This window comes from Oryzias latipes, chromosome 16 (genome assembly GCF_053564925.1).
Source record: "Oryzias latipes strain Hd-rR chromosome 16, Olatipes_Hd-rR_3.1".
Lineage (NCBI taxonomy): Eukaryota > Metazoa > Chordata > Actinopteri > Beloniformes > Adrianichthyidae > Oryzias > Oryzias latipes.
The window spans coordinates 3,683,811-3,704,574 of record NC_136252.1 but is presented as its reverse complement, the minus strand read 5'-3'; the positions used below and the strand labels follow the sequence as shown (position 1 = coordinate 3,704,574).

General features: G+C 39.6%; 1 protein-coding gene across 2 annotated transcripts in view; it reads right to left on the bottom strand.

Moving 5' to 3' along the window:
* Positions 1 to 7,194: 7,194 nt before the first annotated feature.
* The window catches only part of galr1a (galanin receptor 1a), a 32,107-nt gene continuing 18,537 nt past the window's right edge, over positions 7,195 to 20,764 (bottom strand). The window contains exon 3 of one of the 2 annotated variants that reach the window (XM_004086657.5): positions 7,195 to 9,751. In XM_004086657.5, coding sequence (XP_004086705.1) covers positions 9,431 to 9,751 — 321 coding nt within the window. In that variant the 3' untranslated portion in view covers positions 7,195 to 9,430. The remainder of the gene's footprint in view (positions 9,752 to 20,764) is intronic. The other variant, XM_020701864.3, reaches the window with a different exon arrangement.

Genomic DNA, 20,764 nt, shown 5'->3' with positions numbered 1-20,764 from the left:
ATAAAAAAAATACAAAAAAAATATTAAAAAAAGTAAAACAAATGATTAATCACTTATTGAAAATTGTTAAATTGATTGACTTTTAATGATATTACTTCACTTTCTCCAAAAATCGATAAATTGATTCAAAAATCTTTCCTAATGTAGCATAATTTTGCACATGTTTTTATCTTTTGATACATGATGAAATTTTGCTATGAAAATTCCTGAAACAGTGTTGTGTCTACTTTACTGATATAGTATTATGTTTTATTCATATGAATGGCTTTTATAAGTAACATAATCTGCATATATTTCAGATGCTGGATTTGCCATGTTGATTTCTAAAATAGTTATTTTTGACGTAATACTTAAGTAATTCATCTTTGTCATGTGCTTTATCGATATCTCATGATTTTTAATTCTGTCTGATAAAAACTGGGAACCGGATATTGATAAATCATGTAATAAAATGGTTATAGTATAACGGGGTGGGATTATATAAGGTCGCTTCCTTCCACTCCCTTTCAAGCAATATTTATTAATGTCTAATTATCCTAAGTATGATTACTTACTGTATGAATGTATAACTGATGATTATATTGCTGTTGTGTATTATTTCTACTTAATTGTTTGAAATAAACCATTTCAAATTCAAATAAAAAAAAATTCCAGTTGCTATGACTTCCCTTCAAAATGTCACCCGGAGGAATGAGAACCTTCATAGACAAGGTCCTTCAAAGATCTTCACCGAGAGCTCTCGCCAAAAGTTTCAAAGAGGTTTTCATCAGCTAGATGCAAAAAAGCAGCAACTGATCAAAGTATTCTGTCTCAAATGATGCAGTCTTTTCAGAAATTGTCACGTTGACATAATTCTATTAGTGATGTTCATTTCAGACCCGATTAACCCATTGAAAGAGCGAGCGCCAGCCGTCAGCGACAGAGAAAGCGTGAAGGTTATTCCTCAGTCAGACTTCCTGTTGTGGCTGCTCAACTCAAAACGTGAGGCGGCATCTGCGAAGCCTGTCCGATTTATTTGGATCTCCTCAGAAATTAGACAACAAGCAGCAAAACACAAATTTACATTTTAAGCCATGAGGCTGAATTGCTTTTTTCTCACTAAAGTATTCTCTGAAACTGTCTGTGTCCCGAAGAGCTGAAGGGTTGCATAATGACTTGCAGACTTCTGTGTTGCATTAAATTGAGTTGTCAATATCTGAAAGGAGCAAAAACAAAAAAAAGAAACTAGATTTGCATAGAAAGAATATTTCTTTCAGTCCCTGGTTTTAGTACTTTCAGGAAGCCCTTCGTGAATGTCATTACTTTTTCAGCATGTATGCTGTTACTGAAGCTCCACCACAAATAACAGACGTGTGCAAAATGACTTTTAATTAGCCTCAATAAATCCTTATAGAGGATACGGACATTGGTTTGGCTCTGAACTCTGAGAAAGCCTCTAAGAACAGAATGGAAAGAAAAGAAATCAATGAAGTAGCTTTACTGTACTGTGAGCTCCAAAGACCCTATGACATCATTAAAATTAGGCACAAACTGTCAGCAGGTTCATTCGATTGCATGATGTTCGACCCTCAGCTCTTCCTTTCATTGGCTTGACGTCCTTTCAACTTCTGTTTTTCATCATAAAAATGTGTTTAAGGATCAGTTGCCTGGTTGTCAACCCTCGATTTACACTTTTTACTTTTCAATGAGGATTAGAAAACCTTTACTCTGAAAATATTAGATTTGAGTCCATATTTAAAAGACACAATAAAAAAATGAAAAGTTTGAATCAATAGTGAAAGTGAGGGTGTTATTTTATTTAGATACTTTCCAAAATTAGAAAATCATAAAAAGTTTATTGATTTTCATAATTCCTTTTATTATGTATTATTTAACTTGTTCTGTCCAACAGCTGGGCAAACAGATGAGAGCTGAAGGCCTTTTGTGTTGGACAGGTTTTACTATCACAAAAAGAGGTTATGAATCTTTGAAAAACCAGAGTGTACATTTGTATAAACCTCTTTTTGTTACTTTATTATTTTTTATTTCTTTGTTACATTTAGTGTGTGTGGGGAGGGACAGGGGAAGAATTCCATAAAAAATGAAACCTTCATAGAATATTTATTCAGGGCCGACTGATTTCTAGTATTTATTTGTTTATTTTTTACATAAATTGGAGTTTCAGCTCATAAAACTTACAAAAACAGGACTTTAAAATTTGAGAATCTGCCCGGTTTGCACATTCAGACGCATTCAGGAGATGGAGTCCAGCTGTCTGGTGTTTCAGGTCAAGAAACTTCTAAACCTGGACCAATGGAGGAAACATCTTAACTGGGCCAAGGAGAAGAAGGACTGAACTGTTTCCAGTGGTTTTCTGATGAAAGGAAAGTGTACCTTACAATTGGAAATCAAGGTTGGAGGGTTTGGAGGAAGACTGGTAAGGAGCAGAAAACATTTTGCTTGAGGTCCAGAGGGAAATCTCCAGTCTGTAAAGATTTGGGGTTTAATGTCCAGAATCACTGCTGCAGTCTACCAGAATGTTCCACAGGCCTTCATGTTTCCTTCTGCTGTGGATCTGGATGGAGACGCAGGTTTCATCTTGCAGCAGTACCCGGCTCATACAATAGAAGTATTTAAGATGGACATGTCAATCTGAGAAGACTTTATTTTGAATAAGTTGATGTTATTTTTTTGGACGAACTGAGAAGTAAATCCTGGTTTCTTCATTGAATTCAAATTTTCGGAAATCCTGTTTTTTTGTTTCTTTTTTTGGTTCTTTTATTTACTGGAACATGAATTTATAATTTTTGGGAAAGGGCTTGTATACAGACTTACATATTTGTCTCTTTGAAATTGTCTGGATGCAATAATTAAGGTTGACACACAGAACAGATGCATTTTGACTGCAGATTGGTTAAAAAAAAGTGTACAAGATCCTTTTTCTTCCTGGATATTTTCTCTCTCGTCTCACCTCAAAACAGAGACTGACAGAAGGATGTGAAGATGAAAGAACCTCTCTGTCAGATGACAACTCCCTCACCAGGAAGGGTTGATGCATCCTACAGGCTGATGCTCTGCTTTGTTGTCTTCATTGGATACGCCATCCACACCTTGTGTTTTTATGCTGCGTTTTGTGGCTGCGGCGGGATGAGAATGGCGTCTCTGCCACCTGTCTGTGCGTTTAATCTCCCCACACAACATAACTGACTCATCTCACCACCATCGCTTTGCCTTTAACTCCTGCCGCTGCTCTTTCGTCCCACATGACTCCAGACAATTCTCACTTCCCACTCCACTCCACTCACCTCCTCACCGCTTCCTTCACACTTTCTGTAGCTCTGAACAGTTGAGCCCCGGACGACACCTGTACTCTGTCGTTTCTTCCCTGTTCTCCTTTCAGGCTACATCTCAAACGACTGACAAATGCGAACGGCAAAAGGTCAGAAATGGAAAGTCATCAAATGAGTCAAATTAATCTTGAGGACACTTTTTCCTGAGAGATTTTAAACTGTTTATCTCAGAACCATAAATGTCAGACTTCACTGAGCCTGTACGTTGGAAATGATTCCAATTTGGACTCTCAGAAATCCCCGCAGAAGGTCAATTCAGATTTATTTTTTCCTTTATATAATGAAAAAGATATTTGGTTCCAGAAACTCTAAGGGCAACCCAACCAGACCTGTTTATTATGTCATATTTGGTATCAGGAATAGCAGAGCGCACACATATTTCACCATGATGAATAGCATCAAATCACAAAAGCTGTTATCTAGATCCAAAAAAACAGCTTTACAATAAAACAATGTGAGCAATAGGAAAAAAAATAACAAAAATGCTCATTTGTGAAAACAAAATGGGCAGTCGTGAGCTCAGAGAATTAACGGATGACCTTATGTGATTCCCTGTGCACAAACACCAGTTCTGGACAACAGCACACTTCAAACCTTGACGAAACAGCTTGAGAAAAGCTCTTTAGTTATTTATAGATGCATCTGAGTGAGGCCAGTTCAGCAGTTCACACAGTTCAGCATGGCCCTGACCTCAGCCCTCTGGACACATCTGGGAGGAAGTGGAGCCAGGCCTTTCCTCACACCACCATCGTCTGACCTCATCAATTCTCCACAGAATAACACGAACTCCAGTTCCCACAGAAACACTCAGACGTTTCTCTGATACCTAAAATAAAGTCTGTGTTCTTAGTAAATCATTGTAAAAGTTTTTTAGACAAGTTTTGTTAACTGTTAGTTTCTTCTTTCAATACGTCCAAAAGTGATTTCTTATAAACTAATAAGTCTGATATAAAAAGCAGAGTAAACCTGAGTGTTTGTCACATTATTGGCAGCAGTTATGCTCTTTTATGGCGCCGTGAGAAAACAGGCACTTATGGCTCAGATTTTGTGTTTTTATTTCAGTTGGTGTGTTGACAGGAAATCCCATCAGACCGCTGGTGCGTTCAGCAAAAGCCAAACTGGGAGGGGGGTGGGAACATGGCACGTTTCCTTTTTATAGCTTTATGGTGCTACAGAGACAATCCTATTTTAGAAATGAACATCCAAAAAAAACCATCATCATTGGATTTCTGCAAGAGCCATACAAACGAGTGCAGAGATGATTATAAAGAACCCTGGACACACAGAATCAAAATGTGTCCCCTCAAATTAATAATTTGTGACCTTAAAGTAGAATTCTGTGAGGTCATAAATGATCATTTTGTGATCAAAAATTAGCTTTTTGTGGTTACATATTAGCTTTTTGTGCACACAAATCAACATTTTGTGGGTTCAAAAGAGCGTTTTCTTCAATTAGCCTTCCGCCTAACCCTCTGTTCTAGAAAAACAGAAATCTGACCTTTGGGGGGAGAGAGGGAGTAGTGTGAGAGTTTCTCTTGATTTTGTGATTTGTTTGTTTCTTTTCTTCTGTACCATGCCTCTGTCAGCCAGTAGCTAGGATAGGCTAGGATAGCTAGTCTATTAGGTGGGTTCAATGAATAAATAAATGTTTGTTTGTGCTTCTGTGAGAAAAAGTACAGTAAATAAAGTAAGAAAACATGTTAACATGTCTTACATTTGGTCAAAGCACAGACTAAATCGGGTTCCACTCCAACTATGTTTTGATTTATCGCAAAATCATTCCCAGGGGTTTTTAATAAGCCTGAGCCAACAGCTTGGGATATTTTTTTAAGACATAGTTTCTGCAGAGCAGTAGGAGTCCATTGGAAAGTCTCCTGGTTTATGGACTGTTGGCCTCCGTGAGGATCTGTGAGCCTCCGCTCGTATCCCATTTCCCTTTGTTTACATTCTCTCCTGCTAATAGCCCCTCACAACCCCAAGCTAGCATTACTGGTACAGCATAAATGAGGAGAAACAGGTGAGCTATCCAGACGTGCAGTTCTGAGCCAGACGTGGGCTCGGATGAGGAAAACAAAGACGTACATGGATCTATTTGTCAGCAAGGGGATGCATTGGAATGGAGCAGAGCAGGGAGACTTTGGCCCGTCCATTCCAGTTGCTGCACCACAACTACAATATTTTTCCAGCGGCTTTCTACCATCTGCTCCTGAGTCGTAACAATTTAGATAAATAAATAAAATGTCTGTGCTTTTCACAAACTCCCTGATCTGCCCCGTCCAGCGTGCAAAGGCTCAGGTGTAGCATAAGAGAAGATGGCCCATTGCTGCATTTAATGCAATTTAAGTGCGTCCAAGGCTGGATTTTGTTGTTTGCCGCACGTTTTTACAATGAAACTTAAAATTAAAGTCCCAAATGTGTTTTCCACACTTGTGTTCCCTCTCTGTTTGAAGGCTTACTGTCTCGCAGTAACCAGAGAGGGTAAAAATAGAAAAAAAAGAATATGGGGGGGGGGGGCAAATTTCTCCTCTACATGGCCACTCAGGAGATTGTGGAAATAGAGGCTTCAGATAGACATGAAAATAGGCTTTTTAAGACATTTAGGTTGTGGGATTTTGAATAAAAATGTCATCATCATAATTAAAACAGCACTGGGAAAGCTTTTATTAAAACAATGTCACAGGGGGACTTTAAGCTTAAATTATTTTATAAATATGTCCTTCATCATGACATAATTGTGACATGAACATGTTAAAAACACCAAAAACACAATTTTCATTGGAGTTGGTCTTTCGTTAAAAAATACTGTTTGGGTTGTGTCTAAATGTAACAAAGGCTCAGATCTCAGATCATATTATGGTCCTTTGTCACTTTGAAAGAAAAACCTATACCTTAAATTTTGTTTTAACAAGCGTCCGTAAGGGTTTAAGTATAAATTTAAACTAGCAGAATGTTACATTCTTCAATTTTCTGAACACGCTTATCCCTTTAGGGGTTAAAGGGTTGCTGGAGCCAACCCAGCTACTGTTGGGTCAATGCAGGGTTCACCCTGAACCGGTTGCCACTATGTTGCAGGACCACACACTCACCTCTACGAGCAATTTAAAGGTGCCAAGTCACCTTTGAAGCATGCTTTTGGACTGTGGGAGGAAGTTGAAGTGGCCATAGAAAACCCTCGCATGCACAGGGAGAACATGCAAACGCCACACAGAAAGAAGATTTAAACCTCCCTGTGATGCGATGTGATGGAGTAGACTGACAGAGGCATGGCTGCCAGTACGTCTCTACCGGGACATTCACACGCCAGTGGAGCCACACTGGAGGGAGGGAGGGTGAAGTGTTTTGCCCAAGGACACAACGGCAGTTGGCTGGTGGGGGTGGGGATCAAACCGCCGATCCTTCGGTCATTACAGTGGCTCAGATGCTCAACCACCTGAGCCACTGCTGCCAAGTATATCCTTATGAAAAATGTTAGAGTTGCCATCGGTAGGAATGCTTTAGCAATCGATCAAAAGATGATCGGAGGGCACTTTAACAACTGAACAGCATGGTCATATTAATCCATACATGTCACAGTAGATTGGGTCATTTTCTAATTTGTTAGCAGTGTCTCTGAAGGGGATTGGTGACTTTACATCAGTGAGCTTCTCTGAACCCCACAGAAAGACATAAATGCAGCCGTCTGTCCGTTTGTTGGACCATCTGCACGGCCTAAGTTATGTACTCAAGAAGACAACCTCACTGACTGCAAAGATGAGTGTGCTGAATAAAGTAGTGTTATCATGTGCTCTGATATTTATCCTGTCGGCTGCTTTTCTGGTAAAAAGGAAAATGTGGGTTTAGTAAGAATAAATGAGTCTACTCAGCATTTTTGTTGAAAGCTTTTACTGCAGATTTGCAAGAGTCAAAGCACACATGACACTTTCAACATATACACTTCATTCACATGCGACATGCGCACTTCACATCACTTAGGAAACTACAAATGCTCTCTTCGTGCGAAGTCCTGCTTATTTCACAACACGGCCCTCCAGACCTTTTTAGAGAAACAGAAAAAACAGTGAAAGATCGCGACTTTAGGTTTAAGATATGTCGTTTCTTCTTTCCTCTTTTTTAAGAATGACCTCATTGTTGCTGTGCTGAGGTAAAGATGTGCTGTGAAGCAAATGTTTCACTTACATTCAAGAGCCTGGCTCAGTCAAACAGCACAACAACGTCCAATAACTGCCGACAAAGCATCAAAGCAAAGAAGGAGGCTTTCACAGGCGTGTGTGCATATCCTCATCTAAGCTCCAAGTATTTACATCCAAATCTAAAGTCAGTCTTCTGAAGGGTTGTAAATACGATGGAGCTGTTTTATTTTTAATGAGTTTGGTAAAAACAAACCAAAAAAGGATGGTTGTATAAAAGTTAGTTAATATTTTACACACTTACACAGTAGCTTAGTTGTCTTTATGGTTCGTAGTGTTGGATGTTTTATTAATGCAGCTTCTAAGAATTCTACCTGTGAATAAGATGGATTAACATGTCATTCAAATGTAGTTTATGAATTTTGTTGAGAATGAACGTAAACTATTTGGATTTTATTTGTTGGTGTCATAGTGTAACTAAAACACTACAATTCCCAGCACATTCTTCAGTCTGTTCTAGAGTCTATGTAAGCCCAGAATCTGGATTTTTTGGTTACTGTGATCTCTCTGCTTCTGTCCTGGTATTCGGCCTGCCTGCAGAGGTGTGCTTGTTGACTGTATATGGGAACTGGACTGAGTGACCCCTTCTCCCTCACGTTCCAAATAAGAAGTACCTGCTGGTTCCAAGAAGCCAAAATCTCATAGACTTCTATTAAGAAATAAACAGATATTAATCATTAATTTGTCAAAATAACAATTCTTGCTCTAATACCTTTTTTAGACATCTTTTTGCCAATCCTTATTTTTTCCTTTTCTCTTTATCACAAGTTATTCAAGTTTCATTTCGCCGGAGCCAGAAGTAAGGCATTTTCTATGGACAACGTCACACTCGCTCAGTCCAGTTCCATCTTATCCCTTGTGCTATCCTTGGCACTTTAACATTTGGAGTTGGGTCATCTAGACCCACTAGACAGTGCGCCGAACCTTTTTTCTTTAATGATTTGTGATCTTCACTGGTGTCCATGGATTACATGAAATCTTTCCACCTTTATCCACCTTTGTCATGGTAGGGAGAACACGTCAATGATCATCTTGAACCTATAGGATAGCACAAGGATTAAACAATCAATGTTTGTGCCACAGGACCAATCACAGACCTGAGAACAGGCTGGCTGTGTTGTGAACCCCAAAAAGCACAGAGAACTTCATGATGTCAATAATCGGTTCTCTGGGTCCTATAAACGAACAAAATCGAAACTTTGGGTTTGTGTCGGACAAAAAGAGTCTTTTGCTTTTGTTTCTTACAACCAGCTGACGTTCAGTTGAGTCTGTTCTCTCTGAACACCAGATGTTCTCTGCATTACGTCTCTTTCATTGTTCTTTTTCATGTTCTATTTTAGCGTTTAATCCTTCTACACTGTGCACTGAAGACATAGTTTAACATTAGGCTGTACATAAAAAGCTCAAAACCTCTTCTGATTATCGTTTGTGGTGCAGACATGAAGTTACATTGTCCAGCCCCCACTGGATCGGAGCTCATGGTGACACTGTTTTCCCAGGCAGCCAAAAGAACCCAAAAGGATTGACAGCTCTGGGTGATAATGTGAGCCAATATAATACGACAGTAGCTCGATTAACACTTGCACTATTGAACTGACATTGTAAATACACCAGGATACACCAGTGATGTGTAAATATTTGTCTTTAAAACAACTGTATACAACAATCTGTTTACCTGAGCTTCAGAAACCAAAGGCTTTTGTTCTGAAAGGACTCATGTCCTGCAGCTTTGGTGGCTGAGCTGCTTCCTGCCCAGGTACTTTATGCTCAAACTTTAATGGAATAATATGGTCTCCCATGCTTGCCAAGATCAACAATTCCCACCACCCTTCATGAGGACCCCTTCACCATGACTCATAGTGAGATTCAATGCCACAGGTGGCAAAATTCCTTTCCCTGGCACCAAAAGCAGAATCAAACATTAGTGCAATTAGTTGAGGCGGCCGTGTCTGCTTTACTGCGGATCTCTTTGATGTCATTAAGCGGGGAGTTGCTGGCACCAGTCTGGCATTTGAACACCTGCTTGTAAGCCTTTCTGAAGTTCTCCGACAGGAATGCGTAGATGACAGGGTTGACCGATGAGTTGCTGTACGCCAAGCAGTGGGCGGCCACGCGTAGCACAAAGGAGGCCTGGTTGAGGGGGAAGGTCCCGAACTCAGCCCAGAGGTGAACAACATGGTGAGGCAGCCAAGACAGGCAGAACACCACCACCACCACCAGGACCGTCTGAGCTGTCTGGAAGCCAAAGGGAAGAAACACAAAGAAAGAAGGGAGTCAGTAAAAGCAGGATTTGAACAGGCTGCACTCAACAGAGTGGTTACACGACAAATAAAGACACATTACTGGTCTGTATTTGAAAAAACATATTAATGGTCAAAATTATGTTATAAAATAGAAACATAGTTCTAATGTTTATGAATGTTTAAGTAGATCAATGATGCAGAGTAACAGTTGTTAAAGAAAGTAAAACACTTGAATCCGGTATATACTTTATTGTGATTGTCCACCACATCATTCGTATCCAGACCCTGCTGCAACCGTGCGGTCTAGTTCGCTTGCGACTCTCTGCAGTAACTGCAACAAACTTTTAAAGCCTGATGAAGTGAACGTCCCCAGTATCTCCAGTGTTTCAGTGGTTTGGTATTATGTTTATTGTGTTGTATAACGTGTATATGTGGGTTTTCTCTGAGCACTCAGGCTTCCTCCTGCAATCCAAAGGCATGCTTCATAGGAACTGATAACTCTAAACTGTCCCTATAGGTGTAAATGTAAGTGTGTGTGGGTATGTATGTATGTATGTATGTATGGATGGATGGATGGATGGATGGATGGATGGATGGATGGATGGATGGATGGATGGATGGATGGATGGATGGATGGATGGATGGATGGATGGATGGATGGATGGATGATGGATGGATGGATGGATGGATGGATGGATGGATGGATGGATGGATGGATGGATGGATGGATGGATGGATGGATGGATGGATGGATGGTGCTATACAGGGATCTGTCAGATTTTTTTTCGTATGCAACATTTCTACACATGTATACTGTAAATAAGTTTGTGGTTAATTAAGGGTGGAGACAAGACAAGGTTGTTGTTACATTAGTTTTTTGGGTTTTTTGTTTTGTATTTTAAAAGCCTCAACATACCAAAAAAACTGTACTGCAAAAAAAATGATTTGACAGCTGCTCCATATCTTAATGGAACATAGCTGAAGTAATAGTTGCTTTAGAAAGTAAATATTCTGTGAAAATGAGATGTTTTTTTAATTCTAAACCCTCTTGTATTTAAAATGGAGTAATAGCGGCCTTGTCTTCAAAATCCTAGGACATTGCTCGAAAAGGAGGGGTAAGAAGCAGATGTATATAATAACCTCACCCTACTGAGTCATTTTATTTTAGATTTTTGCATTGTTGCCATAATTCTGTTCTGATTAGATCAAATGCAGATTTTCTTGTCAAGTAACATGACTAATCTTTCACGATCTTTCATGACTTCACTAAAGAATAACATGAACTTTATGTCATGGGACATAGAACCTGCATCATTCTTTGATCAAGTTTGCTTCACCATTTTGGTTTCTAATCTCTTGAAATGTACACGATCGTACTGCGAGCACAAAGTTCCAGCGTCACATTTCACAGTTTTGGGGTGATTCCTTTCCAATTACCTCACGATCAATGCGACCCAAGTGATTACAAATTACTGTGAAATATACACTGAGCATAAATTGTGTAACAGTTCAACCTACATATTTAAAAATTATGTGTTGCAACAGGCAGATTTTCATCTTTATAAAGGTGCTTCTTAATATGCTGTAAGATTGGTCCTTACGATTTACCAACCTGCTGATTTGAAGTTGTAAGTAAACATAGTTAGGTTTCACAAAACTGAAAACATTGTTTACCTTGTAGTCACCATCTGGTGGTTTAATCCTACTCTAATTTAACCTTTGATGCTCAGTGTCAAGCAGAAAGCCTCAGGTCTTATTTGGTGTGATTCAACAGTAGACTTGAGTAACAATCTCGCAAGGCAGACCGGCTGAGCTGGTGACCAGCGACCAATAAATGTCCTATTCAACTCAATTTACTTACAAGTCACTTGTTGACAACCGAGATTGTTTCCAGATAATACACAAAAGGCAAAAGCTTTCTACCGAGCTGAAATTACATTTTAATCCAATTCATTTCCAAAATTATTACATTCAAATTGAGTCCAGATCATTCCAGAGAGGCCAGATTGACACCATGCATTAATTATGTAAATGAGCAACTGATTACATTGAAGGTTTTTTTTTTAATGTAATTTACATACTGATCAAACAAGAGCTGACAGTGAAGAGGAAAATTCCCTCTAATTTGAAAATTTAGTAAGGAAGCTCCAGCAGGGCTTCCATCTGCAATGTGTGGTTGGGTTCTGAAAGGACATTTTAGCCTTGTCTCTACTGAACTGTACGCTCCGGTATGGTACCCTCCGGTATGGTACATTCCGGTATGCTACGTTCCGTTATGGTACGCTCCGGTATGGTATGTTCCGGTATGGTACGTTCTGGTAAGGTACGTTCCGGTATGGTATGCTCCGGTATGGTACGCTCTGGTATGGTATGCTCCGGTATGGTACGCTCCGGTATGGTACGTTCCGGTATGGTACGTTCCGGTAAGGTACGTTCCGGTATGGTATGCTCCGGTATGGTACGCTCCGGTATGGTACGTTCTGGTATGGTACAGTCAAGTATGGTACGCTCCGGTATGGTACGTTCCGGTATGTTACCCTCCGGTATGGTACGCTCCGGTATGGTACGTTCCGGTATGTTACCCTCCGGTATGGTACGTTCCGGTATGGTACGCTCCGGTATGGTAAGCTCCGGTACGGTACGTTCCCGTACAGTATGTTCCGGTATGGTACCCTCCGGTACGGTACGTTCCGGTATGGTACCTTCCGGTATGGTACGTTCCAGTATGGTACGCTCCGGTATTGTACGCTCCGGTATTATACGCTCCGGTATAGTAAGCTCCGGTATGGTACGCTCCAGTATGGAATGGTCCAGACAGTTCAGGTGTGAGTTTCCACTCAAAGGTGGTCCGTCATGGCACATACGGGGTGTAGACCGATTATACACCTTTGAGTCATAATAGTGCGACTAAAGCAAAAGCTAAGCTGTCAACAACAACAATGGGGGTCATCCAGCAGCTCTTTTCTTCCGCTTGGCTTTTGGTAAATTAAAGTAATTTTGTTTGAAAGAAAATTGAGAGCGGCGAAGAGGAAAACAGGTTTGGCCTTTTTTATTTGCCGCAATGACCTTCCACCAATTGACATGTTTTATCATGTGGCAACAGTATCTCCACCTAACCAGGCCAATCCATTTTTCTATGGACCTACAACCAACGGGGGCCCAAAAATGGTACAGTTTGGTCCGGCTTTATTAGTCTATTTTATAATGGAATTACTCTAAAGACTGTACTGGATCGTACTGTATTGCTCAGAGGAAACGAGGCTTTTATTGCGGATTAACTTGATTAATTAAAGGAAAAATGTATCTCAGGTGTTTAGTCAACAGTTATTTCAAATTCGTTTTATAAGTAAACCTTGATTTTTACTAGTCTTTTCTTGGTCGTTTTCTATCATGTCTAAAAAACTCGTTTTCCTCAAGTAAAACTCATCAGTTCATGGTGAAAGCCGGTTCTCTGCAGTCCTAAGCGAGGATAATTCCTTTCTGTTCTCCTTTATTGTCTGCTCTGATCAGCTGGGTCTGGATCCAGGGTCTATAATGAGGCGTGCAGAGATACAGGCCAAAAAAATTAGACACAAATAATGAGTCCAAGTTTTAAATGAAATCTCTGACAGAATGGCAATTGTTTCTCAATGATTTCCTATAATTGGTCTAAGCCTCTTACCCCATTTGTCACAATCTGACTTACAGCTAATATTAAAAAATACTGAGTATTGCTGCTTTAAACAGAGAACTTAGCGTTTATCAAAGCAAGGTTATTTGCATGCACCATCATCCAAAGCCTATATTAAGTCGCATAAAATGGACTAGCACCATACTAACCACATTTTTACTGCAATAATCAACTCCTTTAAAGGTTTAAATGACTTTTATTTATTTAGCATTAAGGTAAAACATAAAGCACCTTTGTTCTCCTGCAAAGCCAGAAATCAAGAAAATCTGGAATTTACAATTCTATCAAGTGCATGTTTGAACAATTTTATCTATTCATATTTGACAAGGACTTAGAAAGACTGTCTGTGTGTCAGTGTTGAAGCGTCTCCTCCATACAGTCCGGGGCCTTGCACTGAAATTGTCAGTGACATTCTGGCTCTCTCCATTTGCTGCCAGCATTAAGAGCAGGTCACACGGTCTGGATTCTGAGGTCTTTGGGGATTTGTCAGGAGGATTTTCTGGACATCCTTAACCCTGGACATCCTTGTGCTATCTTAGATGACCCCACCCTTCCATTGACGTGTTCTCCCTACCATGACAAAGGTGGATGAAGGTGGAAAGATTTCATGTAATCCATGGACACCAGTGAAGATCACAAATCATTGAAGAAAACGGTTCAGAGCACTGTCTAGTGGGTCTAGATGACCCAACTCCCAATGTTAAAGTGCCTAGGATAGCACAAGGGATACAGACGTTTCTTCACAGGTCATTAAAGTCCCGGTCCAGTGAAAATGTTGTTTTTAACATGTTCTTGTGGCATTTTTCTAATGATGGAGGACATATATAAAGAAAATTAACGATAAAATTCTATTTCTGAATATGTCTTTTTTTAAATAAGTGTGAATCAGGAACAGACGAAAACAAGCTGATGGGAAAAGCTTGTATTTGGGATGTATACTATTTGTAGCTCCCTGCTCCGCTCCATTCTGATCATCCACTTGCAGATAAACAGATCCATGTACTTCTTCATTTTCATCTTCCAAGCTGGCATCTGGCTCTACACCACATGCGTCAAACTCAAGGCCTGCGGGCCAAATGTGGCCCTCCATGTCATTTTATGCGGCCCGCGAGGGCAAAGAAGTTTTTAATTTCTTAAAAAAAGTAAAAATTGATGTGTAATTATTCATATCTATGGGGAATTAGACTTGAAATATCAGATTGGGCAGCTATACATTAGGACTTAAACACTGTCCATATAACTAACCTGACAGAATCAAATGTAAAAGTATTTATGCTAGAGTAACAAGCAAACATATGTTTCCTATGCAACTGTAATTGTCACTTCAAAAATTTATAATACATAAATAATGAGTTATTTAACATTAAGGAGTCGTAACATTTATTTGTCATTACATTTAGTTACATTTATAAGTTATATCTGGCCCTTTGAGGACAGCCGCTATGCTGATGTGGCCCTCGGTGAAAATGAGTTTGACACCCCTGGCCTAGACTGCACAGCTGTAAAGCTCCAGTATAGCTCACCATTTCTGTTGGACCAGTAATGATAGGTCGGGGTGGGAGAGGCTGTAAGCTAGTGGGAGAGAGTGGAAACCGATGGATGACAAGAAGTAGGGGCGGGCTTACTCCTGCCCAAAACTCAGAAGGGAATTACTAATGAACTCCTGCCGCTCTGCAGAAATTATGTCCTAGAAAATGACATGTTTTTGGATTTTGGCTAAAGGGGTAATAATCATAACAAGAAGAATTAAAGCCGCAAGCGGCGTTGTATGGCCCGCAGACGCAACCCGCCTTCCACGCCCAACTCTAAGCACCACCGCCCTCACCGCCCTCACCGCCCACTTTTGATAATGGCTAGTCAAAACTGCATATGCTAATTATGCTAACTATGCTAGCTATGCTAATGTGGCTAAAAGTGCTAGCATTGCGATCAGCATCATCAACTGACTCAGAAAAACACATTACCTAAAATGCTAATTATGCTAACTATGCTAGCTATGCTAATGTGGCTAAAATTGCTAGCATATCGATCAGCATCATCAACTGACTCAGAAAAACACATTGCCTAAAATGCTAATTATGCTAACTATGCTAGCTATGCTAATGTGGCTAAAATTGCTAGCATAGCGATCAGCACCATCAACTGACTCACAAAAACACATTGCCTAAAATGCTAATTATGCTAACTATGCTAGCTATGCTAATGTGGCTAAAATTGCTAGCATAGCGATCATCATCATTTACTGACTCAGAAAAACACATTCCTCCATTGGTGAAAGCTATATGTCATAAGTTGATAAAAAACCTACTTTTTCCAAAATGGTGGATTTTCTGTTTATTTTATCTCCATAGCAACCATTTTATGTTTTGGTTATTTAGAGAAGACGAACTGATTGACGTCAGTTTCGGACAAATCGGTAAAAGTAAACTTTTTGTCGTCCTTAGCAACAGTGGTTTTATGCTAACCACGCCCACATTCCTTATATGTCCATATCCAGTCTTTTTCAATGTATTCAGTTTCAGGCATGAATGCATGCATTCAATTTTCACTGTTTTGTATTGAAATGCATGGGAGTTATAACAGTGTGCCACTTTGCTAGCTTGCCACGCGCACGCCGTTCAAAATCTACAACTTGTAATTCCAACATTTTTTCCACAGTAGCTTGCCATTGATGCCCAAAAAGTTTCGAGACGATCGATGAAAATTCCAACGACAAGTTTACGTTTGAATCCAGTGGCAAAGGTGTTTTTTATAGAAAATTCAAGATGGCCGCCTTTTCCCGAGGTCAAAGGTCGACGAAACTCCAGAGGTAATTGTAGACTTATGCTACGGACGTGCGAGTCAAATTTCGTGAAAATCGCTCGAAAAAAAGTTCATTTTTCTATATTGTGTAAAAACGCGAAAAACTCAAAATGGCAGATTTTGGCACAAAATGGCCGCCAAACCGTGGGTCGTGTCGCCATCACGTAATGATTTCAAAACTTTTTTTGGATATACCCGACAAAGTTATCTGGATTTCGCTAGCCGATTCTTAAAAAAAAATCCGAAATTTTTTTTTTTAGCCGAGTCAGCACTTTTTTTTGCGATCGTTTTTTGTTTACCACGGCCACATTCCTTTATCGATTTTGTCGTATGTGACATCATTTTTTTCAGTATGGGCCAGGGAATCGCATATTTCAGTTTCAGGCTATTCCGATAAAATATGTGCGAGCTAGCTAAAATGGCGACGGTTGCGAATTCGCCACGCGCACGCGTTTCAAATTCTACAACTTCTAATTCCAACATTTTGTCCACAGTTGCTTGCCATTGATGCCCGAGAAGTTTCAAAAAAATCGCTAAAAATCCCTAGGAGGAGTTTTCGTTTGTATCCGTTACTAAATATTTTTTTTTGGCCCCATAAGCGATTTTCGGCCCATTCATTTTTTTTACGGGAACGCTCGCCGTGATGTCATCGACGTGGGGGGGGTGATGTTCTCTTTGCCGAAAATTCATTTTCAATTTATCCCAGATGTGTGCCAATTTTGGTGAGTTTTCGGGTATGTGGCGGGGGTCAAATTTTCGATCAACGGATCCGTTAGAAAGAAGAAGAAAAAGAATAATGAAACGAAGCAGAAACAATATAGAAGTTTTTGCAGTCAGGTGGCCTATGTATTTCAATGCGGCCTGTCTTTTACTATAGGATGGGCATGTCTTTTGGGCTTTATACCTGTCTTTTGAGGGCTTTTTGGGGCTTTTTGTGTGTTTGTCGTCATTTTTGCGACTACAATTTTTACGTTTTTGCGTTGGTGTTGTGCGTGTGTGTGTGTATTTTTGTTGCGTTACACTATTGTCGTGTCGTTGTGTGCTTTGGGCGACTTTTGACCCCATTTTTTGGCGTTTTGACGCGGTTTTTTGACGTTTTGGCCTTTTTGAGTGTTCGACCCTCGTAGCAGTTACAATATGGTCCTTGCACTCTGTGAGTGCTGCGGGCCATAATTAAAAGACCACTGGTATTGCTTTTACAATCGATGATCGGATTGGGACTGTAAGGCACTTTTACTATTCGTTAAATTTGGTTACCATAAGAAGATGTGTGATATGTAGAAATTGTGGTTTGAATCGTTGTTGCTGCTTGTGCTGTGTTATTATCTAATGTTAGTGGCAACCGTGGTTACAAAGTCATGAACTGATGCATTCAAGAGTCCGTCCTCCTGACACCACTGACCATTTCCACAGCCAGAAACCAGTTTTTTCAGGAAGAAAGCCATGGATCCCGTTATCTCTGGAAAGACTATCAGTAAAGCCAAAGACTAAAGCTTAAAGTGTCATTAAAAAGAAAAAAACGAATTACATGCTGCCTGATCCTTTTACATTTTCCACAGCGGGGTAAAAAAGGGGCCTTATTTCACCACCTGGTAAAAATAATGATCCTTTTCTCATTCAACTGTTTGGATTGTTTTAAAAATTGCCTTTCATGTGAGTTTCATGTTTCATGGCTAAAAACGTAGTTTAGAAGAAGCTCAGTCAGGTCAGCCAGTCTGGTTCAATATAGGGAAGAAGTGTTTTACTTTTGAAGAGCAAATTGTCTCTCAGACACAGATGATGAAGGGCAAAGTGGTAAAAAATCGATGGTGGATGTGCCAGTCGAAACTATCCTGAATGTGGATCTGAGCTGGAACATTGGTCAGGTTGGAGGAAAAAGCGCTGTTTCAGAGGAGTTAAGTTAAAAAATGCATCCCGAAGTTTAATTTATGATGATGTACTTAAGTGAAAGAGCATCAGAGTGTTTCTGGATAGGTTAAGTAGCTGGTAGCAGCTTCAGTCATTACGGAGAAATTAATCTCTAATCAAATTTTGTTCCTGACAAGTGGCTAAAAGGTGACGCCTTAGTGTTTTTCAAAGAAGTTGAATATACTTTTTGAAGGCAAAAGTTTCAGCTAAATAACCTTTGACTGATTGTGTATTTTATTTAATTTTTTTCTTTATTTATAGGGATTTGATTGACTGCTGGAAGATTTTAGAAAAATGTCTTATATCTATTTTATTGATCTTTTTCCCCCCTATTTTCTTAGTTTGCCATACAGGATAATTGTTTTTTTTCCCCATAATTCAACCTGCGTACACTATTCGATTTATCTAGATTTCAGCGTGGCAGAGCAAAAGTTTCACAATCTGCCTTTTTTCTACTCCTGAAACAGACAGAAATGTCTTCAGCTGACCGGAAAGGATTCGCTCGCAGGCATGCAGCCAAACGTGTAAAAGCTATTCCAATAAAGTGATTTGGATTTTGTTCTTTAAATCGTCTTTGGAAATGAATTGCACATTTTCAGTAAGTTGCTCTTGTTCCTCTGAAGTCAGGTTTACTCCAGGCTCTATGTAGTAATCACTTCAATGCGTCCTGTTTGGATTCATTAGTCCCCTCAGCATGTTTAGGTCCATAGTTTCAGTGGATATGACATCTCATTCCGCTCATTTAAAAACTCTCCTGCCTCTGCTCTCTTTTAGGTTCTACTAAATTCCATTTTATGCTGACATCAATTTTACACTTCACACAAATACATCATTATTATAAAGTGTAAATGGGGTTTCAATCGATTTAAAAGAAACATAAAGCACAAGAAACCACCATGCACTCCATCCATTTTCTTAAACTGCTGAATCCCTTTAGAGGTCACGGGCTGCTGGGGCCTATCCCAGCTACTGTTGGGGGACAGCTGTGTGGTACACACACAGCTAGTCTGCTGCACCCACATGCTCACCGAATCAATTAACCTCTAAAGTGTGTTTTTAAGTGTGGCAGGAGACAGGACTCAAACCCAGGGCTTCTCGCTGTGAGGCAAGATTGCTAACCACTACACCACAGTTTAAGGAGACATCTATAACTAAAAGTTTGCAGTTTGTCAAAGGTCAAATGGCGTCTTTGTTTCAGATTTGATCTGCATTACCTACTCCCGGATAGACACACATGATATTTCAATGTTTTGGCCTCGATTGCGATTCCAGTTTGAGTCTAAAGAATCAAATGATGCTGCAGGTTCCCTTGTAACATAATTCAGATGTGTTGTTGGAGACCTGAAAGAGTTTGCATCATGCAAACTGTGTCAGTGGGATGGAGGTGGGAGTGGTGAGGGAGCTGCAGCACCCCCTTATGGTGAGGGCATTTCACTGCAGGAAATAACTGTACGCTCATTGTGCATTTATTTTGTGAAATGACTATGAAACTCATATGATGATTGTATGAAAGTAGATGAGTATTTGGCTTTCTAACTAATTATTTAGTTCAAACATTAAACATAAAACCTCAAACCTTTTTGGTGTTTCAGGATGTTTGTGAATCTTTTCTGAATCTGTCTGCAAACACCAACATTTAACTCTTTTGAACAGGAATAAACAAGCAGCCTCATTTTTTTGTTTTGACATTATGTTGATATTGGGCTTTCATATTTAATTTAACAGCTGCAAAATGAAAGAAACACTAACTTGTCTTTAGGGGTTAAATTAATGTCAAGAGAAAAGCTTTTAGCTCCTCCTGTTTTCTTATATTTCTTAAAGGATTATTTTTTTCCTTACGTTTATGTTTTATTAATCATTTAATCACTTGAATTTTGTGCAACAGGCAGCTATCCTTCAGAAGTCTGACTCAGCCCATTGCAAATGCTATATTTGGTGACAAAAAAACAACTCAAAGTGTAAAAAGTTATGGAAAATTCTCATCAACAGGTAAATTTCTAATGAACGACTGCTCCTCTGCAGAAACTATGTCCCAGTAAACACAGTTTTTTTGGATTTTGGCTAAAAATGGCTTAATCGTACCTGAAAGACCATTGGGAACACTTTTGGAATAGTGGGACTCTAAGTTATGTTGACCACCGTTGGGGGGTAAAATAAAACATATTCTCTATCAGACCTCCAGCTGTCCTCCCGCCTTTCTGTCTTTAAAATAAAGGCAGAGTAATGTCACTTTAAAATATTATTCACGTTGAAGTAAAACATTGTTGCATGGATGTTTAATGACTTATGAAGAACTAGTAAAGTACTTTGTTACAGTTTAAAAATATGTGATTTTTAATCTTAAACTGGATGAATCAGGCAAAGGGAAATTAATTATAGCCATTTCTGGTATTGCCAGATACTGAAACTGTTTTAAATTATTGAGGCACATTCCTGCACGGTGGCGCAGTGGTTAGCGCTCTTGCCTCACAGCAAGAAGGTCCTGGCTGGGGGGCCCTGAACACCATTGGGGGACCTTTCTGTGTGGAGTTTGCATGTTCTCCCTGTGCATGCGTGTGTTTTCTTCAGGAACTCTGGCTTCCTCCCACCATGCAAAAACATGCTTCATGGTTCCTCTAAATTGAC